This window comes from Phaseolus vulgaris, chromosome 4 (assembly GCF_051622355.1).
Source record: "Phaseolus vulgaris cultivar YP4 chromosome 4, ASM5162235v1, whole genome shotgun sequence".
NCBI lineage: Eukaryota > Viridiplantae > Streptophyta > Magnoliopsida > Fabales > Fabaceae > Phaseolus > Phaseolus vulgaris.
This window is the reverse complement of record NC_143501.1, coordinates 34,103,024-34,124,563: the sequence shown is the minus strand read 5'-3', so window position 1 is coordinate 34,124,563 and position 21,540 is coordinate 34,103,024. Positions and strand designations below refer to the sequence as shown.

The window sequence follows — 21,540 nt, the reverse complement described above, 5'->3', positions numbered from 1 at the left end:
ATTTTAATATAATTATGTTCATTGTGTTATAAATTTGATTTTGTTTAATATATTTTATATTGTAAATTAATTATTAAAATTGTATGTTGAAACTCATAATTGATGAGAGAAAATATTTTTATCTTATTTTTTTTTAGTGATATTTGATATTTAAAAGATACGACTACACATATAATAAAAATAACAAAAGTAAAAAGTGCGGATACACATCCGTAAAAGTGTTTCTGTTTCTGGTAGTCCTAATAATGTATGTTACTAACAAATTTTATTAAGCCTTGATCATTATCAACAACTTTGATTAAAAATATGGCTAAATATGCAGTTAATATTTAATTTAATTATTGTTAAATAAATTTCTAACTTTTTTTATGCCCACATTTATGTTTTTACACTTATGTTGTAATTGTTCTTGGGTAATAAGTAAGATTTGCAAATATTTTTACATGTCGAGTTTTTGTGTGTAAGAAGAGACATTCTCATTCTTCTTTCACTTCCAATTTACAACTTCATTTAATAATAAAATACTATGATTAACTAATAAAAGTAAATATAAACAAAATTTTAAAATAAAAGAATAATATATTTAATTATCAAATGAAAGAGAGAAAACAAATTGGTATCAAAGTATCATTATCCTTATAAAAAAAATTGTATGTCATTATACGTGGTGGTGTGATGGTTGTTAGATTTGGATGTTCTAGTGTTGTAGTTTACTTTCAACAATCCAATCTCATAGTTTAATTCAATTATTGATAAAGGTTAAGACACCTCCAATATTTTAAAATAAATAATATTAAGTTTTAATAGACTCATAATTTATATGAGTAAGAAAAAACAAATCATTTAAGAACATTAAGTTGACCATCTTAAGTGGGTTAGAAACCCAATTTTCAAACAGAGTCCAATAATGATTTTCCATCCATCTTTCAAAGCATGTAATGCCCCCATCTTATAAAGGCTACACTTTCTAAACTCTAAAGAAACTATAGCGTCTTCTTGCATTCCCTGAATCCTCCTCTATAAACTTTCTATGAATCTACATTTTCTACAAGAATTGTCAACAATTTTATGTTAGGAAAGAAACAATAAAACCTCATTCAATTTAATATTATTGAATTAGGTCAATGTTAATGTTAAAGACTTCGACAAACATGACTTGGTATCAAAAACTTCTTCAACAATCACCCACCAAATAGTACATACTAATATTGTGAGGATGTTATATAGCAATATATTATTGCTGAGGTCATCTAATGCAATAGGTACAAAAACTACTACTATGATAAATGAGATAATATGTACAAGAACAATGAAATTGTTGAATGTTTCTCGTATGAAAGGAATTTGTATACAAGAAACAATGCTCCAACGCGAATGTATTGTAGGTAACTAATATTGCTAAGGCATAGATGACTCTTTTACGACAAGTGTAACAAGTCAAAAGTAATAATTTATCTTTAAGGACGAATATCGAACCCACAATGAATAATTATTTAAAATCCTAATAGTAGTATTCAATAAGTATAAAAACATGTACAATAATTTGATTTGAATTGATATTGACAATAGTTTGCACGAAAATTAAATAAAAGCAAAGTAAATGAGTAAAAGATTTCAATTAAGAAAATTGGGAATAGGGTTAATCCTTCTCACTCGTTTGTAGTTTTAAACATATAACATTTCATCTTGATTGACATTGATGCACATATAAAAAGCATTCATATTGATTCCTCGCATAGAAAATTATTAAGAGAGTCTCCTAAATATCGATTCCTTGCATATTTATAAAAACTCCTTATCATTAGGAACAAAATTAGGCTTCTATTTATGCCTCACGCCTTCTATTTAACCTAATTGGGCTTAGGGTAAGTGACATCTTGCTTAAGTGAGTTGTACGAGAAAAAGCCCAATTTCACTAGAGTGAACTCGCTTAAGCGAGCCTTGTGTGAGTTCCTCTAGAGTGATATTGCTTGGGCAAGTTTGAGCGAGTTTGGACGAGTTTTCAATGTTTCAACTTTGTCTTTTCAACTTGTCTTTAACTTGTTCATTCTCCTTTAGCACTTTTATCTCCATTTTCCCTTAAATTCTTGAAATTAACACAAATTTGGGTATAACTCGTTAATATTCATCTTATAATCCAAAAATCTGTAAAAATGTTCAAATTCCTAAATTAGAGGTTGAATTATAACTGTTATCAATGAAAGTCCATAAGTGTCTATCTTTTTGTATGAAATATTATTGAATTATGGCATTTATCAATAACTTATTGTGTATAATCTAAACTTTTATTAATCAATACTACCTTGTTTAAGATGATCCATGATTTTGATAGAAACAAATAATAATAAGTTTTATTTATCTAATCAAAACTACTTAATTTGATGAAAACATTGACCCATGCATTCCCGAGATGATTTTGACACAAAGGACCAACTTTCTAAGTTTGTATGCTCACTTAGGCAATATTTTTACTATAAAGAGATTGACAGATATAAAGTTTTCCTACACATAACACTTTGACTGCTATAGATGACAGTGTCAACCGAAAGGTGATCAAAATTTGATAAAACACAAAGGTAAGGACATAAATAAGCACACAAACTTCAATAGATGTATTCAAGATGACTATATATAAAAAGCATCCCAAACAAAAAATAAGCTCTCTAAAAGATTATAAGTCTTCCTACGTGAATTTATTGTTCTCATTCAACATTTTATGTAAAGCTTATACATGCTAGATCATTCAACATTTAGATCTACTAAACGACTTAGATAGAATGACATTCATTTGTAAAATCTTCATTGTGTGAAAATAGCCTTTTATTCAATGAATTTTTATAGATTATGTCGTCTCTAGTAACAATTACTCTCATTTAACCAATTGCATTTCTTGTGTACTTTGGTTTGGTTTCTATTTTCTCTCAATATCATGCCTTCACACATTTAATTCAATTTTGTTAATCATCTTAGACAATTATATAACAACATATGTGTGTGAGGATCTCTAAGGATTTTTCATAGCTTGTAGCATGGTCAGGCTATCAAGAAATCATGACTTTTCTAGAGAGTTCCAAGAAGAAGAAGAACAACAAGAATTCACTAGCAGTATAAAGAATAAATTGTTAGAAAGTTATGTATATTAAGTTTATAATGTGACTCATATGAAATAGATTTTGGGCTTTAGGCCTGAATATGATATAATAAAATAAAAGGCCTATTGATTAATGTGAGAAGTTATATATACACACATATATATATATATATATCTTATGATAACTAATGAAAACCTAATATGATGGAAATTAGGAAAAGAATAGAAATGAGTTACGTCTCTGCAAATGAGGTTGTCTCATTAGTTGGCCATCAAGAAAGATGTGACAAGAACAGGAATTGCAAGAGATAGATTGAGAAAATGAGATTAAAGAAACTCCTCACATAGAACTCTCATGGATCAAGGTAAGTGTCTATCTCTATTATAATCGATGTACTGAATGTGAGAATCATAGTTTTTAAGATCCTTATGATGATAATGTGCATTATTTTTCATTACTATACGCATTGATTTTACATGTGGTATCAGAGCATGGTTGCTCAAATTTATGATTCTCCATGAATGATGTTTTTCCAATTTTATGAACCCTACTTTTAAAATTATGAATATTGTAAAGAAAATAATATCATTTGAGGATAATTTTAATGGTTTAATCTATTCCTTTATTTCTACTGTTGTATTATGAATTGATTTCAAATAAAATAATGAAATTTCAAGTTTTTCGCTACATCATAAATCATGAAAGTATTATATCTCATATGAGTCAAGTGGGAGAATGTTAGAAAATTATGTAAATTAAGTACTCACACACTCACTCACACACACACACACACACTCACACACACACACATACACACACACACACACACACACACACACACTAATGAAGATTAGGAAAAGAATAGAAACGGGTTTTGTCTCTACAAATGAGGTTGTCTACGGATTGACCATCAAGAACACACACACACACAGATTAGGAAAAGAATAGAAATGGGTTTTGTCTCTACAAATGAGGTTGTCTACGAATTGACCATCAAGAATAAATTAATTGTATGATAGATCTATAATCGCCAAATTGATCAAATCTTTATGTTTTATTTTAATTCCAAATTATTGATGAATTTTATTTCAATTAACATATTATTTTTGGAATTATTTGTATGATAGATTTGTAATCGTCAAAGTGATCAAATCTTTATGTTTTATTTAATTCCAAATTATTGATGAATTTTATTTCAATTAATATTTATTTATGAAATTATTTGTATGATAGATTTGTAATCACAAAAGTGATCAAATCTTTATGTTTTATTTAATTATGAATTAATGATGAATTTTATTTCAATTACCTATAGAATGGATGCTAAATTATTTATTCATGGGTTAACTGAAATTCATTATTATAAGGAATTTGTGGATCACCCAAAGGTTGATTAGTTGTCCTTATAATTAATGGATATGATTGTTGGTAGCGAGTATATGTTATTATTTTTATTTGTATATCCAAAGATAACAAGTATTTCTAGTTAATGCATATGTCTTGACGAATAATGTTAATATTATTAGCATCATTATATTTTGTGTATTAATGTATCACCAAAGGAGAATTAGTATGCATAGAATGTTTGTTTGTTATCTGAATCTGTATTGTGTGTTTAGTTTATGACTCAGTATTAATGTTAAACATGTGTTAATTGATGTATTTTTTCCCATGTCTTTACATTCGTATGCTAAGTTTGTTCGAGTCTTTAATGAATTAAATTTTCCTGATTGGAAACATGTTGCTATTATTGATATTAACAACATTGAAGAGAAAGCTCATTATAGGGTTTGGAAAAGAACAATCAAACTTAGTGTGATGTTTATGATAATGAGCATAGCAAGTTTTATTAAGTTTGTTCTTCCCAAAACTAAAAGTGCAAAAGAATTTATGAGATTTGTGGAAGAGCGCTCCCAAACTGCTGATAAGTCTTGCTGGGACATTAATGAGTACCTTAACCACCATGAAATTTGATGGTTCTTGTACTATGCATGAACATGTCACTGAAATGACAAATATTGCAACAAGACTTAAGTCACTTGGAATGAAAGTGGATGAGAATTTTCTTGTGCAGTTCATCTTTAACTCATTACCGTCTGTACCGACCAGGTCATCAGGCGTGATGACGTGTCTTTCACGTGTTCGAGTGGGGCGTGATCAATGGAACGCGTAGGCTAGAAAAGATGAATGGCTCGGAAGTGGGCATAGTCGCTGATCGCTGAATTGGCGTTCTCCGGTCTCTAGTGTGCGTAACCGGCGGTCACCAGAGTTACGTCGCAGTCGCCATATGAGAGTGCTAGGAGAACGGATGATCAGAGGTTGCCGGGGAATGCTAGGAGATCGGGTGGTTTACACGCCGCCACAAGGAGCACATCGCCGGGTCTCCCAGCAAACTTAGTTAAGGCTGTTGAAGGCTCAGAAGGGTAATTCCAAGCGTGTAAGTTCAGTAAGACGATTCTGGCACCAGCATGGGGCATGAAGGTCGAGTGGGTTGGGGGGAACACCTTGCACATCAGCGACAGGATTCCCAGAGTGGACATTCGTTGGTGGTAAGGTTTCCCCAGCTAGAACATGCATGGCGTAGCAGTAAGGAGGGTGCCATTCGCGACGAGCGATATCATAGAGATGATGCACTTTGTTGCATCCGATACTCGCCTTGTCGGGTGATGTTTCACAGCGCATTATGTGCTAGGTTGCTCCTTGAGTTGAGGACTTAGCTGTGCGACTGGTTACTACACAAGAATGACGTTCAAGTTGCCCCAATCCAGACGATGACACGTGTAGGGTTGGATGTCACCAGTTACTCCAACCTAGATGATGACACGTGTAGAGTTGGGAGCGATGGAGAAATGACGCTCAAGTTGCCTTAGCTCAGATGACGACACGTGTAGGGCTGGGCGCTACCTGCTATCCCAGCCTAGATGGCGACACGTGCAGGGCTGGATGCGAGCCACGCGTCCAAAAGCATAACGACCTGGAGAGAGAAGAAACCTAGCTATAAAGGTAACCTTAACCGAATTCGCAGAGGTACGTTTTTCATTACGGCTGATTCTGCTAGGGTTGTGTGCCTTTAGTACGGTCCTACAGAGCATATTTTCTCTTAGTTTTTTGGGTGTTCTTGTGACTGACTTGAGCGTCGGAGCGCCACCGGTCGCAGAGGCGCCACTGTGTGTTTTTTAGGTTCTCAGAGAGGCTATCTGCTGTGTGGACTTGGAGGGCACGTGGTGACAAGCTGGTGAGGAAGGTTGTGACGAGGCAACGCTCTTGCGCTAAGTCAACTGGCAGGATCATTTGGCGCCCACCGTGGGGCCGTGTAAAAGGTGATTCCCAACCATAGTTCGTGTTTGTGGTGTTTTTGGTGTTTTCTGTTCGACTGCTCGCTATCGCAATCGGTTCTTGGAGTTTTCACCATTTGTTTGGAGTCTTTTGAGTTGTTGAGCTTGCTGAGGAAGGATGAGGACAACGCGCTCCAGCTCAGTCGCGCCATCAACAGACGAAGATGTTGTGTCCATGACACAAGTGATGGACATGATGAGGACGCTGCAGGAGAACATGGCTGCATCGCGTTCTGAACAGGAAAGGATGCACGAGGCGCTGGTGGCCTCGCAGGCAAGAAACGAAGAGCTCAACAGGATCAACGAAGAGCTGCGCAAAGCCCTTAAGGAGCGGGAGGAGCGTGAGGCTGGGGACAGATCTGCACCCCCATCCCCACCACGCAGCTTTCCTATGCCATTTTCCCAAGAGATCATGGACTCGGTGGTCCCGGCTAACACTGTGGCAGTGAAAGCGTCTTTCACCGGGGTGGAGGACCCTGAAGCCCATCTCACGACGTTTCATACTCAGATGATGCTCTCAGGGGGTTCAGACACGATGTATTGTAAGGTGTTCATGAGCACTTTGGGCGGAACGGCGTTGGACTGGTTCGTCAGTATACCCACTGGCCACATTACCACGTTCCAACAGTTTTCCAAGATGTTTGTTGAGCAGTACATAGTGAACAAGGCGCCACCTTTGGTGTCTTACGACTTGTTTGATATAAGGCAGTACCAAAGGGAGTCCCTGAAGGATTTCCTGAACAGATTCGGAGCTCGGATAGTCTGTTTTCCAGGAAAGGACGAAGAGATGTTCGTGCATGCCTTCAAAAAGGGCGTCTTACCCGGGCCTTTTAGTGAGTCGCTCATCAGGAGCCACCCCGCCACGTTTGCCGAAATCCGGCGACACGTTGTGGCTCACATTGCCGCCGAGAGCGAGGTCACCGAGAAGAGGGGAAACGTGGCCCCAACTAAGCCGCGCACCCAAGCAAGGGTACAACCGCGAAGGGTAATGGAGGCGGCGGCGGGAAAGAGGGATCAAAGGACGCACCATCCTTACGACCCTAAGAAAAATAAGAGCTAGGGACCAGGGCGCCCCAGGGAGAGTAATCGCCCCCCAAGGTATGAGTTTGTGATGGGTTTGGCTGATTTGATCGCCATCCCAAACATAGCTGCCAGGCTCAAAGTGCCCGAGAAGACGACGGAGAAGGTTTTGGGGCCAAAGCCAGACGCATGGTGCGAGTTCCACAAGAGTTTTGGCCACTCTATCAACTCGTGTTTGGCTCTGGGACAGCAGCTCGCCGAGCTGGTCAAATGTGGTTTCCTGAAGGATTACTTGCTAGAGAAGCAAGCGGACCAAGCGTCAGGGTCTCAACCGGCGAGCAGCGGAGGGCAACAGCACGAGGTGCCCGTTCACGACGAGATCCACACCATAGCTGGCGGATTCTCCAGCGGGGGGTGCATTGCGTCGCAACGTAAGAGGTACGCGAGGTCGGTAATGTCAGTGGAAATTTTTTAGGATCACTCGCCCGACGTGGACATCACGTTCACCAAGGGGGACCTCAGGGACGTGGTGCCTGATGACAACGACCATATTGTGATCTCGCTTGTCACGGCGGGAAGGACTGTCCACCGGGTGCTGGTCGACCAAGGAAGTTCAGCAGATGTGATGTTTTGGCCAACTTTTGAGAAGTTACAATTGTCCCCCGATCAACTGAGACCATATGGGGGCTGCTTGTACGGTTTTGCCGGTGACCAAGTGGAGGTGAGGGGGTATATCGAGCTGAGGACGACCTTCACCGACGGCTTGGCCTCACGAACGGAGAAGATCAGGTATCTTGTTGTAAACGCCCCGTCAGCATACAACATACTGTTGGGAAGGCCAACGCTCAACAGAACAGGAGTTGTGCCTTCGACAAGGTACATGAAGGTCAAGCTGCCGTCCATGGAGGGCATGATCATCACTATTTGCTCCGACCAGAAGGAGGCGAAGAAGTGTTACGAAAACAGCCTCAAGAACAAGAGGTCTGTGTGCCACGTAACCACAACGCCTCCCCCTGGCGTGGAGACGGAGCGCGAATCCCGGCGAGTTTCGGATTCGGCGTTCGCCGAGGGCGATGTGCCGATGGGGAGTGTAGAGGCGAGGCCAGAGAGCGGGAAGGGAGAAAGAAACTGCTCGGAGACCGCCAGAGAAACCGGTATCGCAAGAGCGCTGATCGCCAGCGAAAGGAAACCTCAGCCAGCAGAGGAATGGCTCGAGAAGGAGATCAGCGGCAAGGTGTTTAAGTTGGGAAGGACCCTGGATAGCAAGACGCAAGACCAAATCGCCGAGGTAATAAGTAAACACTTGGATGCGTTTGCGTGGGCTGCTTCAGATATGCCGGGAATCGACCCCGATTTCTTGTGCCATCATTTGGCAATGGACCACCAAGTCAGGCCCATCCGCCAAAGAAGAAGAAAGTTCAATGAGGAGAAAAGACAGGTGATCAAAGAAGAGACACTGAAACTCCTTGCAGCAGGCCACATCAGGGAAATCCAATATCCAGAATGGCTCGCTAATGTTGTCCTAGTCAAGAAGAGCAGCGGAAAATGGCGGATGTGCGTTGACTTTATAGACCTGAACAAGGCCTGCCCGAAGGACTCTTACCCTTTGCCAAGCATAGACGCCCTGGTAAACAGTGCATCAGGATGCAAGCTGCTCAGTTTTCTGGAAGCCTTCTCGGGGTACAACCAAATCAAAATGCACCCCATGGATGAAGAGAAGACCGCCTTCATGACGGAAAGGTCGTGTTATTGCTACAGGGTAATGCCTTTCGGGTTGAAGAATGCAGGGGCCACATACCAAAGGCTGATGGACAAGGTGCTTGCACCCATGCTCGGAAGGAATGTACAAGCATACGTCGACGACATGGTCGTGATGTCCCTGGAGAAAGACAAGCACATCGCCGACTTGGAAGAGTTGTTCATCACGATATCCAGGTACAAGCTAAAACTGAATCCTGAAAAGTGCGTTTTTGGTGTAGAAGCAGGGAAATTTCTGGGGTTTCTCCTGTCAGAGAGGGGAATTGAGGCTAACCCCGAGAAGTGCGCCGCCATATTGGCAATGAGGAGCCCCGCCAATGTGAAGGAGGTGCAGCAACTCATGGGGCGGATGGCCGCCTTGTCCCGATTCGTATCGGCGAGCGGAGAGAAGGGCCACCCATACTTCCAGTGTTTGAAAAGGAACAACAGGTTTGTTTGGACGAAGGAGTGTGAGGAGGCCTTCGTAAAGCTCAAGGAATATTTGGCGAGCCCTCCAGTTCTGTGCAAGCCCCAAGACATAACACCGTTCAGGCTGTACTTTGCCATAACTGAGAGGGCAATCAGCGCAGTGCTAGTGCAGGATCAGGATCAGACCCAAAGGCCTATATATTTCGTTAGCAAGGTGCTGCAAGGCCCAGAGGTAAGGTACCAGGCCTTAGAAAATGCGGCATTGGCGGTCGTATTCTCGGCGAGGAGATTGCGCCACTACTTCCAGAGCTTCACGGTACTGGTGATGACTGATCTGCCAATCCAGAAGGTTTTGAAGAAGCCCGATGTGGCCGGAAGGATGGTGAAGTGGGCAGTCGAGCTTTCGGAGTTCGACATGAAATATGAACCCCGAGGATCGATCAAGGGGCAAGTTTTCGCCGATTTCGTGGTCGAGTTGTCCTCTGAGTTGGCACAGAACGCCGAGGGTGATTTTCGCTGGGTACTCTCAGTTGATGGGTCATCTAACCAGCTGGGCAGCGGGGCTGGGGTCATTTTGGAAGTGCCCAACGGAGTGTTGATAGAGCAATCATTGAGGTTTGCTTTCAAAGCAAGCAACAACCAAGCAGAGTATGAGGCTTTGATCGCCGGAATCCTGCTGGTTAAGGAAATGGGGGCGAGAGTGCTGATGGCCAAGAGCGATTCGCTGTTGGTCACCGGACAAGTAACTGGCGAGTTCCAAGCCAAGGACCCACAAATGGCAGCCTACTTGGAGTACGTGCAAGAGCTAAGAAGATTTTTCACTTCATTTGAAGTGGTGCATGTGCCAAGAGAATAGAATGCCCGAGCTTACTTGCTAGCCAAGCTCGCCAGTTCGAGCAAGGGGGGCAGGCAGAGGACTGTCATTCAAGAAACTTTGAAAGCGCCTCGAGCATTCGTGGCAGACCACCAAGTTCTCCATGTTTGTAGATCAATAGGAAGACCGGCGAGAGGTCATAGATCCCTAACGCAGGAAACTCTGAGGGTTCCGAGGGTCAGAGCGCGCCCAGCGGAAGGGGCAAATCGATGCAGGTCTGCACTGTCCACGAACCGGACACGTGGATAACGCCCTACCAACGTTATTTAGCGGATGGTGTGCTTCCAGTTGACTCAACTGAGGCCAGAAAAATAAAGAAGAGCTCTAGCAAGTTTACCCTTATTGACGGCGAGCTGTACAGGTTTGGATTTACACACCCTCTTCTTGTATGTATACACGGAGAGAAGTGCACGAGGATTATGGCTTAGCTCCATGAGGGAATTTGCGGGAGCCACATTGGAGGTCAATCGCTGGCGACAAGGACTATCCGTGCAGGCTATTACTGGCCCACGATGAGAGAAGATTGCAAGAGGTACGCCTAGCGTTGCAAGCAATGCCAGCAGCACGCCGATTGGCACAAGGCACCCCCAGAAGAACTGAAGTCAATTTACAGCCCATGGCCGTTTCATACTTGGGGAATTGACATTCTGGGACCCTTCCCATTGGCGGTCAGGCAGATGAAGTACTTGGTAGTGGCGATTGAATACTTCATCAAGTGGATCGAAGCGGAGCCAGTGGCCCAAATCACCGCACACAAGGTTGAGATCTTTGTATGGAAGAACATAGTGTGCCGGTTTGGTGTGCCTAAACGCCTGGTGTCAGACAATGGGACTCAGTTTGCGAGTCACCTGTTGAAAAAGCTGTGCGAAGAGGTGAGAATACAACAGGTGTTCGCATCCGTCGAGCACCCACAGACGAATGGCCAAGTGGAGTCCGCCAATCGGGTGTTGCTGAGAGGTTTAAAGAGAAGACTAGAGAAAGCTAAGGGATCGTGGGCTGAAGAGGTACCCCGCATAGTTTGAGCGTACCATACCACTGAGCAGTCAGGAACCCACAAGACCCCGTTTAGTTTGGTTTATGGATGTGATGCGATGATTCCAGTCGAAATCCAGGAAAGCTCGCCGAGATTTCAGAACTTTGTGGCGAAAGACTCGAACCAAGAGGTTGTCTAAGAGTGGGCTTTTTGCTGAGTATCTCACCTCATAACCACTGGCCATGTGATAAGAACAAGCATAAGTTTTCTTAAACTGTTTTTCACATGTTTTACAAAAAACACGTTTACTGCATAAAAATAAATCTGTTCTTTTCTAAATAAACAGATTCATTTTTACATTGATGCCTTGGCTAAGTCTTGTAAAAATTAGATTTTGTGCATCAGGTATTTTGACTAAGTCTTCTTCTTTTCAAAACGATTGAGTTTTAAATAGTTAAACTTTCTCTGTTTTCGTTTTGAAAAATAAATTTGTTCATCTGTAAATGAATAGATTCTTTTTGTCTCTGGTGCCATGTCAAGCTTAAACGTTTTTCAGTTTTATCTCAACACCAGAATAGTTGACTAAGTCTCCTCACTTAACAAATTCTCTAACTGCTTTTGAAAATAAATCTGTTCATTTTATTTTCAATCTGTTCATTTTATAACAGCTTTAACTGTTTTTCAAAAATCTGTTATAAGTTGGTTTTCTATAAAATGAAAACTTGTTTCTGAGTTTTAACATGAATTCATACATTTGTAAAAACAAGTTTTGACAGCAGAGAATTAAGTGTTTACAAAGGATTAACATTTGTTCTTCAAAGATTTCAAAAATCACAAAGTGCTTGTTCTTGGTTTGGTTCCAAAAGCTTGGTGTGAGGTGCAGCTACTGTTCTAGCAATCTTGCCTACTGGTTTAAGGCAGATCTTTGTATCCTCAATCAGGTGTAGTCGTTTCACTTCTCATTTCTTGTAATAGTTTGGTTGAACACTCTTCTTGATAGGTTTTCTTGGAGTGTGTGTGTGTGTGAGCTGAAATAGGTTTTTTCAGCAAGAGTACCTAAGTTCTTGTAGGTTTCACGAACAGTGGGAATTGTACTTGGTGGTACTGTGTTTTAGTGATTTCCACCTGGTTTTGGTGAAGACTGGATGTAGCTCAGTTGAGTGAACCAGTATAACTGCTTGTGTTCATTCTCTCTCACTCTCTGCAATTTCGTTTCTGCATAATTGATAAAACAGCAAAGAAATAAATCTGTTCAATTGAAAATAAATCTGTTCTTTCTGGGCACTGTGCATACTGTTCTTAATTTATGAAAAAGTTGTTTGAATCTGATAAGAACATATAAAATCTGCTAAAAGCCACTGGAACAGATTGACTGGTATAGGTTGCTCAAGAAATTGTCAAAGCTATTAATTGAACCTTAAACAATTGCTTAAAGTTGAAGCTTGCTGTTCTGTGATTCATTGTTCTTAATTCTTGGTAAACTGTCTGATTTCAATAAGAACACTGACAATCTGTTAAAGGCTAATCAAACAGGTTGTGTGTGATAAATTGTCTCGCTAATTGTCAAGCCCTTAACTGAACCTAAAACACACGAATTGGAATTAAGGTTTGCTGGTTTTTGTGTTACACTGTTTTTCAATCTGATATCTGTGTGTGTGCATCTGGAAATTCTATCTGCATAATCTTGTGATTAACCTTGCTGAATTAAAAGCTGTTCAAACAAAAACAGTGCTGAAATAAATCTGTTCATTTTCACATAAATCGATTTATTTTCTGTAAAACTGTGTTAAACACTGTTTCTGCGAGAAAGTTTTAAAAGGTCAATTCACCTCCCCTCTTGAACTTTGGCACTATTAAACCCAACAAGGAAGAGCTGCCACTTGAAATGCTCACATACTAAAGATAAAACCTTAAATAATGAGTACTCAAGACTCACAAAATCACTCCTGCAGAGTTTCTTTACTGTATCAAATTCAATGAGTAAATACATGAGCCAAGACACCTTTTATATAGGAAGGAGTGACTTGGAGGGCAAGATGAGTGAAGGGTAAAATGGAGAGGGGAGAGGGGTTGCCTAGGGTTGTTGACCATGGTCAAAACCGCACCTTAGGCATAACTTCAAGAAGTTAGGTTAAAAACCATAATTCTAGGTGCATGTGTTATGAAAAGTGGGCTTGGTACAAACCCAATTGCTAAGTACACTCTTATTTATGCTATGTAAACCTACTTTAGCTTATTCTTCTATTTGGACCCCCAAAGTGAACCCAATTTATTTACAAACATTTTGTCTTGTAAGAAGACCAGAAGAAAGAACATATGATGCTCTGGTTTATGCCCAGTTCTTCTTCTGCTGAGGTCCTTCCGACATTTGGTGGGGCCTTGTCTTGGATGCTGAGATGACTTATCAAAGTGTGAAGTGTCTATTGTGTTCTTACTCATCTTCTTGGCTATTTGAGTTGTATCACAAAGGCCCATCTTACCACCACCTTCAATCGTTCCATTAGAAAGTTCGGAATCATCAACATTTATTCTCCAACTTGAGGGGGATATTAGAATAAAATATAATTAGATATTATAGATATTACATATAATTAGTTATTTATTTTCTAGATACTCCAAATATTATAGATATTTCATTTCATTTGTTTATTTTTTTATTAAGCTTGATAATGTATTTTGCATTATATATAATTATCACTTTTTTTTTAAATGATACACCTTAATTCGATGAATTATTTTATTTCTTTCTTTCTTGATATAATCCTCACCTTAGAAACTATTTTTGTGAGGATGAGTTAGGCTTAAAATCACTTCTTAGTATGGTATTAGAGCCTATCCTAGTGAGGTTTGTTGGACCTATTATGTCACTCGCTATCGGGCTACTATCAGACCACCAAAAATATCTAGTTCTATGTATGAGAAGTCTATGCCTCGACGTGAGGGCGTGTGTTGGAGATCCCTCGTCGACTAGAGATAAAACCAATTTAAAATACAAAAGTGAGGATAATCTTCAACTTACAAATCAGTTTGTGAGGTCGAGTTAAGCTTAAACTCACTTCTTAATAAAAAAGTACTTTGGATAATAGAGAATTGATCTAGAGGAAGGTGGCAACTTGCTAGAGGCAGGAGCATATCAAAAAAAGATAAAGTGGAGCGCATTCCTATACAATAAGACAAAAAGGATTGGAAGGAGGTCTCAAGGTTAAAAGAGAAAGGTCATATCATGATAAAAAGAAATGATCCTTCCACTGAAAGTTATTGAATTACAAACTCATGCCACATTAGATTAAATTTAATTTTTACTATTTAATAAATTTAAATTAATTTTCAGCCGTTGAAATTTATATTGTTAAAGTATCTTAAAATTTCTAATTATGCTTTTGAAGTTAATGCAGAAATTTAGGTGAAAGGCTAAGATTTAAAACAACTTAAACATCCCTACTTACTTATTTCTATTCATAGCTATTCTCTTGCAAGGAACATTCCATTTTCCATAACTTAAGAAAACAACTTAAACTAACTCTAATAACACTCTTGTCTATATATATAATTATTCCCTTATACTACGACTCAATATTAAAAATACTAGAAAGTCACCGTTCTTTTTTTATCCTTCTACCTTCTCTTCAATTTCTATTCATTAAGAACAATTATTCTTTGTTATGACATTTCAAAACCCTCAATCGTTGTTTTTCACTCTTATGATTTTATTTTTCATTTCAAGCATTAGTTTTGCGAAGCAATCAAAGATAAATGGTTGGAAAATGAATGTTATTGATCGATGTTGGAGACTAAATTCTGAATGGAGGAGACACCAATCTCAATTAGCCACATGCTCTGTGGGTTATGCTGGTAAGATGGTAAACAACATTGGTAAGGACATTATTCATTATAAAGTTACGGACTCTAGTGATGATCCTATAAACCCCAAACCCAACACTTTGAGGTATGGAACTTCTATTATTCAAGGTAAGGTGTGGATCACATTCCAAAAAGACATGCTCATTACATTAGAGAAACCTCTTCTCATTAGTAGTTTTACCACGATCGATGGTCGAGGTGTTAACGTTCAAATTGCTAATAATGCATGTTTAATGATCTTTAAGGTAATCACTATTTGTTACTAATTAAACTTGTGTACATAATGAATAAACATTAAAAAACATTAAAAAATATTTTCATGTGTTACCAATTTATAAGAAACCTTGCTTATTTGATTAAATAGGCCACCAATATAATCATTCATGGCATTCGAGTTCATCATTGCAAGCCTCAAGCCCCTGGGATTGTAATGGGGCCTGAAGGAAAGGTGATTCCTTTAGGTCATGTAGATGGAGATGCAATAAGATTGGTTACCGCTTCAAAGATTTGGATTGACCATAATACATTTTACAATTGTCAAGATGGTTTGCTTGATGTAACACGAGGGTCAACTAATGTGACTATCTCCAATAATTGGTTCAAAAACCAAGATAAGGTTATGCTTCTCGGACATGATGATGGATATGTGAGAGACCAAAACATGAAGGTTACTGTAGTATACAATCATTTTGGACCTAATTGCAATCAACGTATGCCAAGGTAAATAATTGGTAGACTAAGTAGTTTAAAATACAAAGTAATAGTAAGCAATATTACTTGCTCTTATTGACAAACAAATTAACTTTCTAGGATTCGTCATGGATATGCACATGTTGCAAATAATCTTTATCAAGGATGGCTTCAATATGCTATTGGTGGAAGCATGGAACCTAGTCTCAAAAGCGAAGCCAATCTCTTCATAGCACCAACAATAGGAAACAAAGAGGTAATAAATATTAGAATTTTCATTCCAACTATTTCGTATCCAACATATACCAATCATTTAGGTATTATATATAAACATTTTAGTAGTGTTATGCTAATTATTTATTATGTGTAGGTGACATGGAGAAAGAGCAGCAATAAAAATGGAGATAGATGGAATTTTCATTCGATAGGGGACAATTTTGAAAATGGAGCTTCCTTCGCCGTAACAAAAGGAAGAGATATGCAAAAACCAAATTATAGCAAAGAACAAAAATTTAAAGTTGTTAATGCCAAATTTGTAAGATCGTTGACACGTTCATCAGGAGTGTTACGATACAATAGAAATTTTGTGAATTGATTAATCAACATAATAAAGAGATAATGTTTTCAATTATTTAACATTCCTATTATTTACACTATATAAAAGATTAGGACATAATTTTTCTCCATATGTAATAAAATTGAATTATATTTTTAATCTAAATTCTAAACCTTCTAAATTTGCCATGTAAGTAATATATATATTGATAAAAAAAAATGTTGATAAATGCTCCAATCTTAAAGATTTCTTAAGGTTATCCAAATTGTATTCTTCAACGTAATAATAATGTTGTTTCCAATTTTATCAAAGTTGTTTTTGTCATGTTAGGATAAATTCTTTTGAATTATTTTATTTTTCTTTTGATAGCATGGAGAAAAAATACTATACATTTACAATACTTACCAAAATGTTTCCATTTAATATACGTTCAGGACCGTTGACAACGTGATCTTGCAATGTGGAATTACAATTTCCTTACTTTGAGAAAACTTTTAATGTTTTATTTTAACATGTTTGAAATATATATATATATATATATATATATATAAAATTTCCTATAATAATTGATTATTGAATAAATGTTTAATTTATCTTAATTCTTACTAGGTCCTTTATGGTTGAATGGTAAATTTGATGAGCTTACATTTACTTGTAAGTTCTACCTCCTTGTAGTTGTATATTTATTTCGACTTCAGTATTGGTTTAGACACTTCATGTTCTTTTATATGTTTTTATTATATTTATCATATGTTATAAATAATAATTGAAATTTAAACCGTCAACTTTAATGGCATGTTAAATTTATTTAGTAATATAATGCATGTTAGTCTTTTAAAAAATATATAAGTAAGCAAAGGAAATTGAAAAAATCAAGGCACGCACAACTCTATTGGATAAGCAACATTAAAAAATAATTGAGTCATATTAAATGAATTCTTTCTTTGATTTCATAATTGTTTCTAATTCAAATAATGAAGATGAGACGATAAACCATGACGATGATATGCATTGCCGAATTTTATAATTCTACAACTATGGTAATAGTTAGGGATGGCAATGAGTGTGAATCCACCTCGCGTAGGTTCATTTTAAATTTGATCTATAAAATGTGGGTAAGATTGGTCCAACCTGCATAAAATATCCAGCCCCTATAATAAATATTTTTTTAATTAATAAAAAATTAAATATAAATTTTGAATAAATTTATGTTTTGTTTATTAAGTTTTTATTTTCTTATTTAGATGAATTAGGTAAATGATTTTATATTATTATTATTATTATTATTATATTATTATCATGATACATGCGTAATAAGATATGCATAAAAAACTTATAATAATATTTTGATTTTTAATGAAATTTGAATTTCAATCGTACTAATAAATTGAATAATAAAATATTTCATTACATATATACATTTTTTTAAGACAATACATGTAGACTCATATGCCTATTCTAATTTAAAAAATAATATAAAATAATATATAATAATATTATATTTAAATTTTATTATAAAAAGGCCTAAGTTCTAATTAGTGCATTTAGTACTTGATGAGTATTGAAACCTAAATAATCTATGCATTTTAGAAAGAAAAAACAAACATTATTAAATATTAAAAAACTATTATCGAATTTCATGAAGATGTTATGAATTAGGGATCGAGGGTAGTTTATTCCTCCACCTTCATCCCTTTCTTCTAGCACCCCTTACATAAAAAAATATTCAAATTAACATTTGACATTTTTTGTTGGATAGTTTTTCTTTAGTTCCAAAATGTGAAATTCAAAGACTTCTCAGGTTATAGAATCTGGAAGTTAAAATTTGTGTTTTGGATTGTACAATATTTCAGATTGTTCAATCTATAATACAAATTTGTGTTTGGATTATAGAATATGGAATAGATAATTTTAGACTTTTTGAGGCTACAAGAAAAAATGATAGGGGTACAGAAAGAAATTTTTAAATTTTTAAAATATGAGGAATATTTGGGTAAGCCCACCTTGCACTTGGCCCGTGCGGGCTACAAGTTATGTGGGACAGGCTTAGCAAGCCAGCGGCTTGAAATAGGCAGTTCACCCCACATTTTCTCAGCATGTCGCGGGCCAACCCGTTTGGCCCGCCCACTTTGTCATCCATAGTAATAATGTTCATGACTAATGGGACCAACTTTTGCTACCAGGTTATGTCGTTTGGTGTTTAGAATGCGTGAGTTACATATCAACGCTTAATGGACAAGGTCTTTTCTAATCTAATAGAAAAATGAATGGAAGTATATGTAGATGACATGGTGGTAAAGACCTCGACGGCCAAAGACCATCTAGTTGATTTGGAGAAAGTTTTCATTCAAATCTGAGCGCATGACGTGCGTCTCAATCTAGATAAATGCTTTTTTGGAGTAGGAGGAGGAATGTTTTAAGGCTTCATGATCACCAACAAAAGGAATAGAAGTGAACCCGGAAAAATGTGAAGCAACCACAAATTCGGGAAGTCCGACCACCCTTAAGGATCTTCAATGGTTAAATGGGAAACTCGCTTCACTATACTGATTCATTCCAAAACTAGCGGAGAAGGAAAATCCCTTTTCGATCATTGAAAGGTGAAAAAAGAATTGAGTGGAATCAACAGTGTGAAGATATGTTCACTAGGTTGAAAGGCGGTATTGCCTCTTTATCAACACTGGTAAGTCCAGCCAACACTCCTCTTTGATTCTTTACCTTGGTATTTCCTTCTTGGTGGTATGCTTAGTTCTAGTCTATGAAAAGGAAAAAAGGAAACAACCCATGTATTTCACTAGTTGAACATTATAACCAACTGAAGAAAGATACCAAATTATTCAAAAATTGGTATAGGCATTGGTGTTCTCAGGAAGACTCAAACATTATTTCTGAAGTTTTGACATTATAGTCCGAAATGATTATCCTATCAAACATGTCCTTCATAAGCTCGATTTAGCCAGCAGAATGATAACATAGGCGATTATCAGAGTTTGGACTCCACTTTGAAGGTCGGGGACCGATGAAAACCCAATTCTTGGCTGACTTTATTATAGAGCTTCCCCAGATTGGAGAAGAACATAAGTGATGGACTTTGCATATGTTGATGTTTCACCAATTAAAAAAGGTAGTGGAACTGAGGTCATACTTGAAGGACCTGATCAAATCACATTGGAATAAGCAATACAATTTAACTTTACAACAATTTAACTTCACAACGTCCAACAACCAAGTTAAATATGAGGTCTTGGTCGCTGGAATGAAGTTAGCCCATGAAATGGGAGTGAAGAAGGTCAAATGGTATAGTGATTCCCAACTAGTCACAAGTCAAATAAAGGTAGAATATAAAGCTAAAGAACTTATGCTTCAAAAGTACTACATCGCCCTGAACGACGCTTTGAACAATTTCAAATAATACATGTACCTCCAACGGCCAATGATCGAGCTGATTTGTTGTCAAAACTTGCTAGTACCAAAAACGTAAGACAACATCGCACACTAATTCAACAAACATTGAATATGTCAAGCTAAGACCATATGGACGTGTTACAGGTGAATCTGGGAGTTTCAAATTGGATGACCCCGATCATTACCTATCTCACTAAAAATGAGCTACCTAGTAGCCTTAGTGAAGCAAAAAAGATACGTTGATAGGCCACATACTACACCATGTTATACAACGAGCTCTTTAGACGAGGGTTCCCCTCGCCCTTACTAAAATGTTTAGATAAGAAGCAAGCAGAATATTTAATGATTAAACTACACCACGAAATATGTGGGTTACACTCAGAAGCTCATTGCATGACTGCCAGAGCATTACGATTTGATTACTATTGGCCAACAATGAAAAAAGACGTCAAAATCTTCATCCAAAAATGTCAAGAATGTCGAAATTTCGGACCGATTCATTTAATACTGCATGAAGAGCTTTATTCCATTATCACATCATGTCCCTTTAACACATAGGGAATGGAGATAATTGGAAATTTTTTGTACTGACCAGACGTGCTCGGATCCTCGGCCCAAGCACTTAAATGTAGTAAGCTCGGTAGATAATTTATACCCAGCTCGACCTAGGTCAAGTATGGGCCCAATAACATGCCATGAGATAGGCCCAGATGGTCAATGGTTCTTATTAAATAAATAATTAAAAACCAACCCACGTGGTGATTAACCGAAATTGTTAATTATATATTTTGATGTAAATAAAGTTATTAAGAATATATTGCATGGTACCCGAAAACAAAGGTACACATTCTTGTTGTTGGGATTATATTCCTTTCCTTGAAATTATATTCTGGTTGTTAAGATTATATTCGCATTGATGAAAATTATTGAAGGAATGTCTATAAAAAGGGTTTAAGACCCTTAGTAAAGGTACGCTTTTTTGAATACTTTAAGCTGAAAAAGATTTTATAGTTTGAATATTCTCACTAACTTGATCATCAGAGTGTGCTCAACAGGTAGAGCCCCCTTTTGTCATCTAGCAACAACATCTTGGAACATCCCGTGGAGATAAGTCAAAGCGGAGCTCACCTTAGAGACTGACCGAAGTGAGCCGACGAGAACATTTGGCGCCCACCATGGGGCTTGATAAAACCTGATCCCACCCACATTTGCAACTAAGCCTTCTAACATGATCATAAACACAAGGCAAGGACCACAAGAACCGCTGGGATCTGAAGGAAGCGAGGCCCCTGCCTTGCAAAAAATTATGGAAGCCATGAGGGTTCTCCAGGAGGTAAACAAAGAATAATGACGCGAGCAAGAGCGAATCCGGGGAGAAGCTAAGGCTGAGCAGGTTTTTCTTCAAGGGATGACCCCAAGCCATTCCCTCAGGAAATTATGGAAGAGCCCGTGTCGCCTCACTATATCACACCCAAGCTTTTCTCTAGGTGGAGGATCCTAAAAATCATTTAAAGGCGTTCCGGGCTCAAATGATCATCTCTGGAGGGTTATATGCAATCTGATCTAAA

The 21,540-nt window shown here is 37.8% G+C and overlaps 1 protein-coding gene across 1 annotated transcript; it reads left to right on the top strand.

Moving 5' to 3' along the window:
* The first annotated feature begins 15,161 nt into the window (after positions 1-15,161).
* On the top strand, positions 15,162-16,606 carry LOC137838728 (putative pectate lyase 16). Its single transcript, XM_068647956.1, has 4 exons — positions 15,162-15,566; positions 15,686-16,041; positions 16,132-16,267; positions 16,382-16,606. The coding sequence occupies exons 1-4, from the start codon at positions 15,162-15,164 to the stop codon at positions 16,604-16,606; spliced, it is 1,122 nt and encodes a 373-aa protein (XP_068504057.1).
* Positions 16,607-21,540: the final 4,934 nt, after the last annotated feature.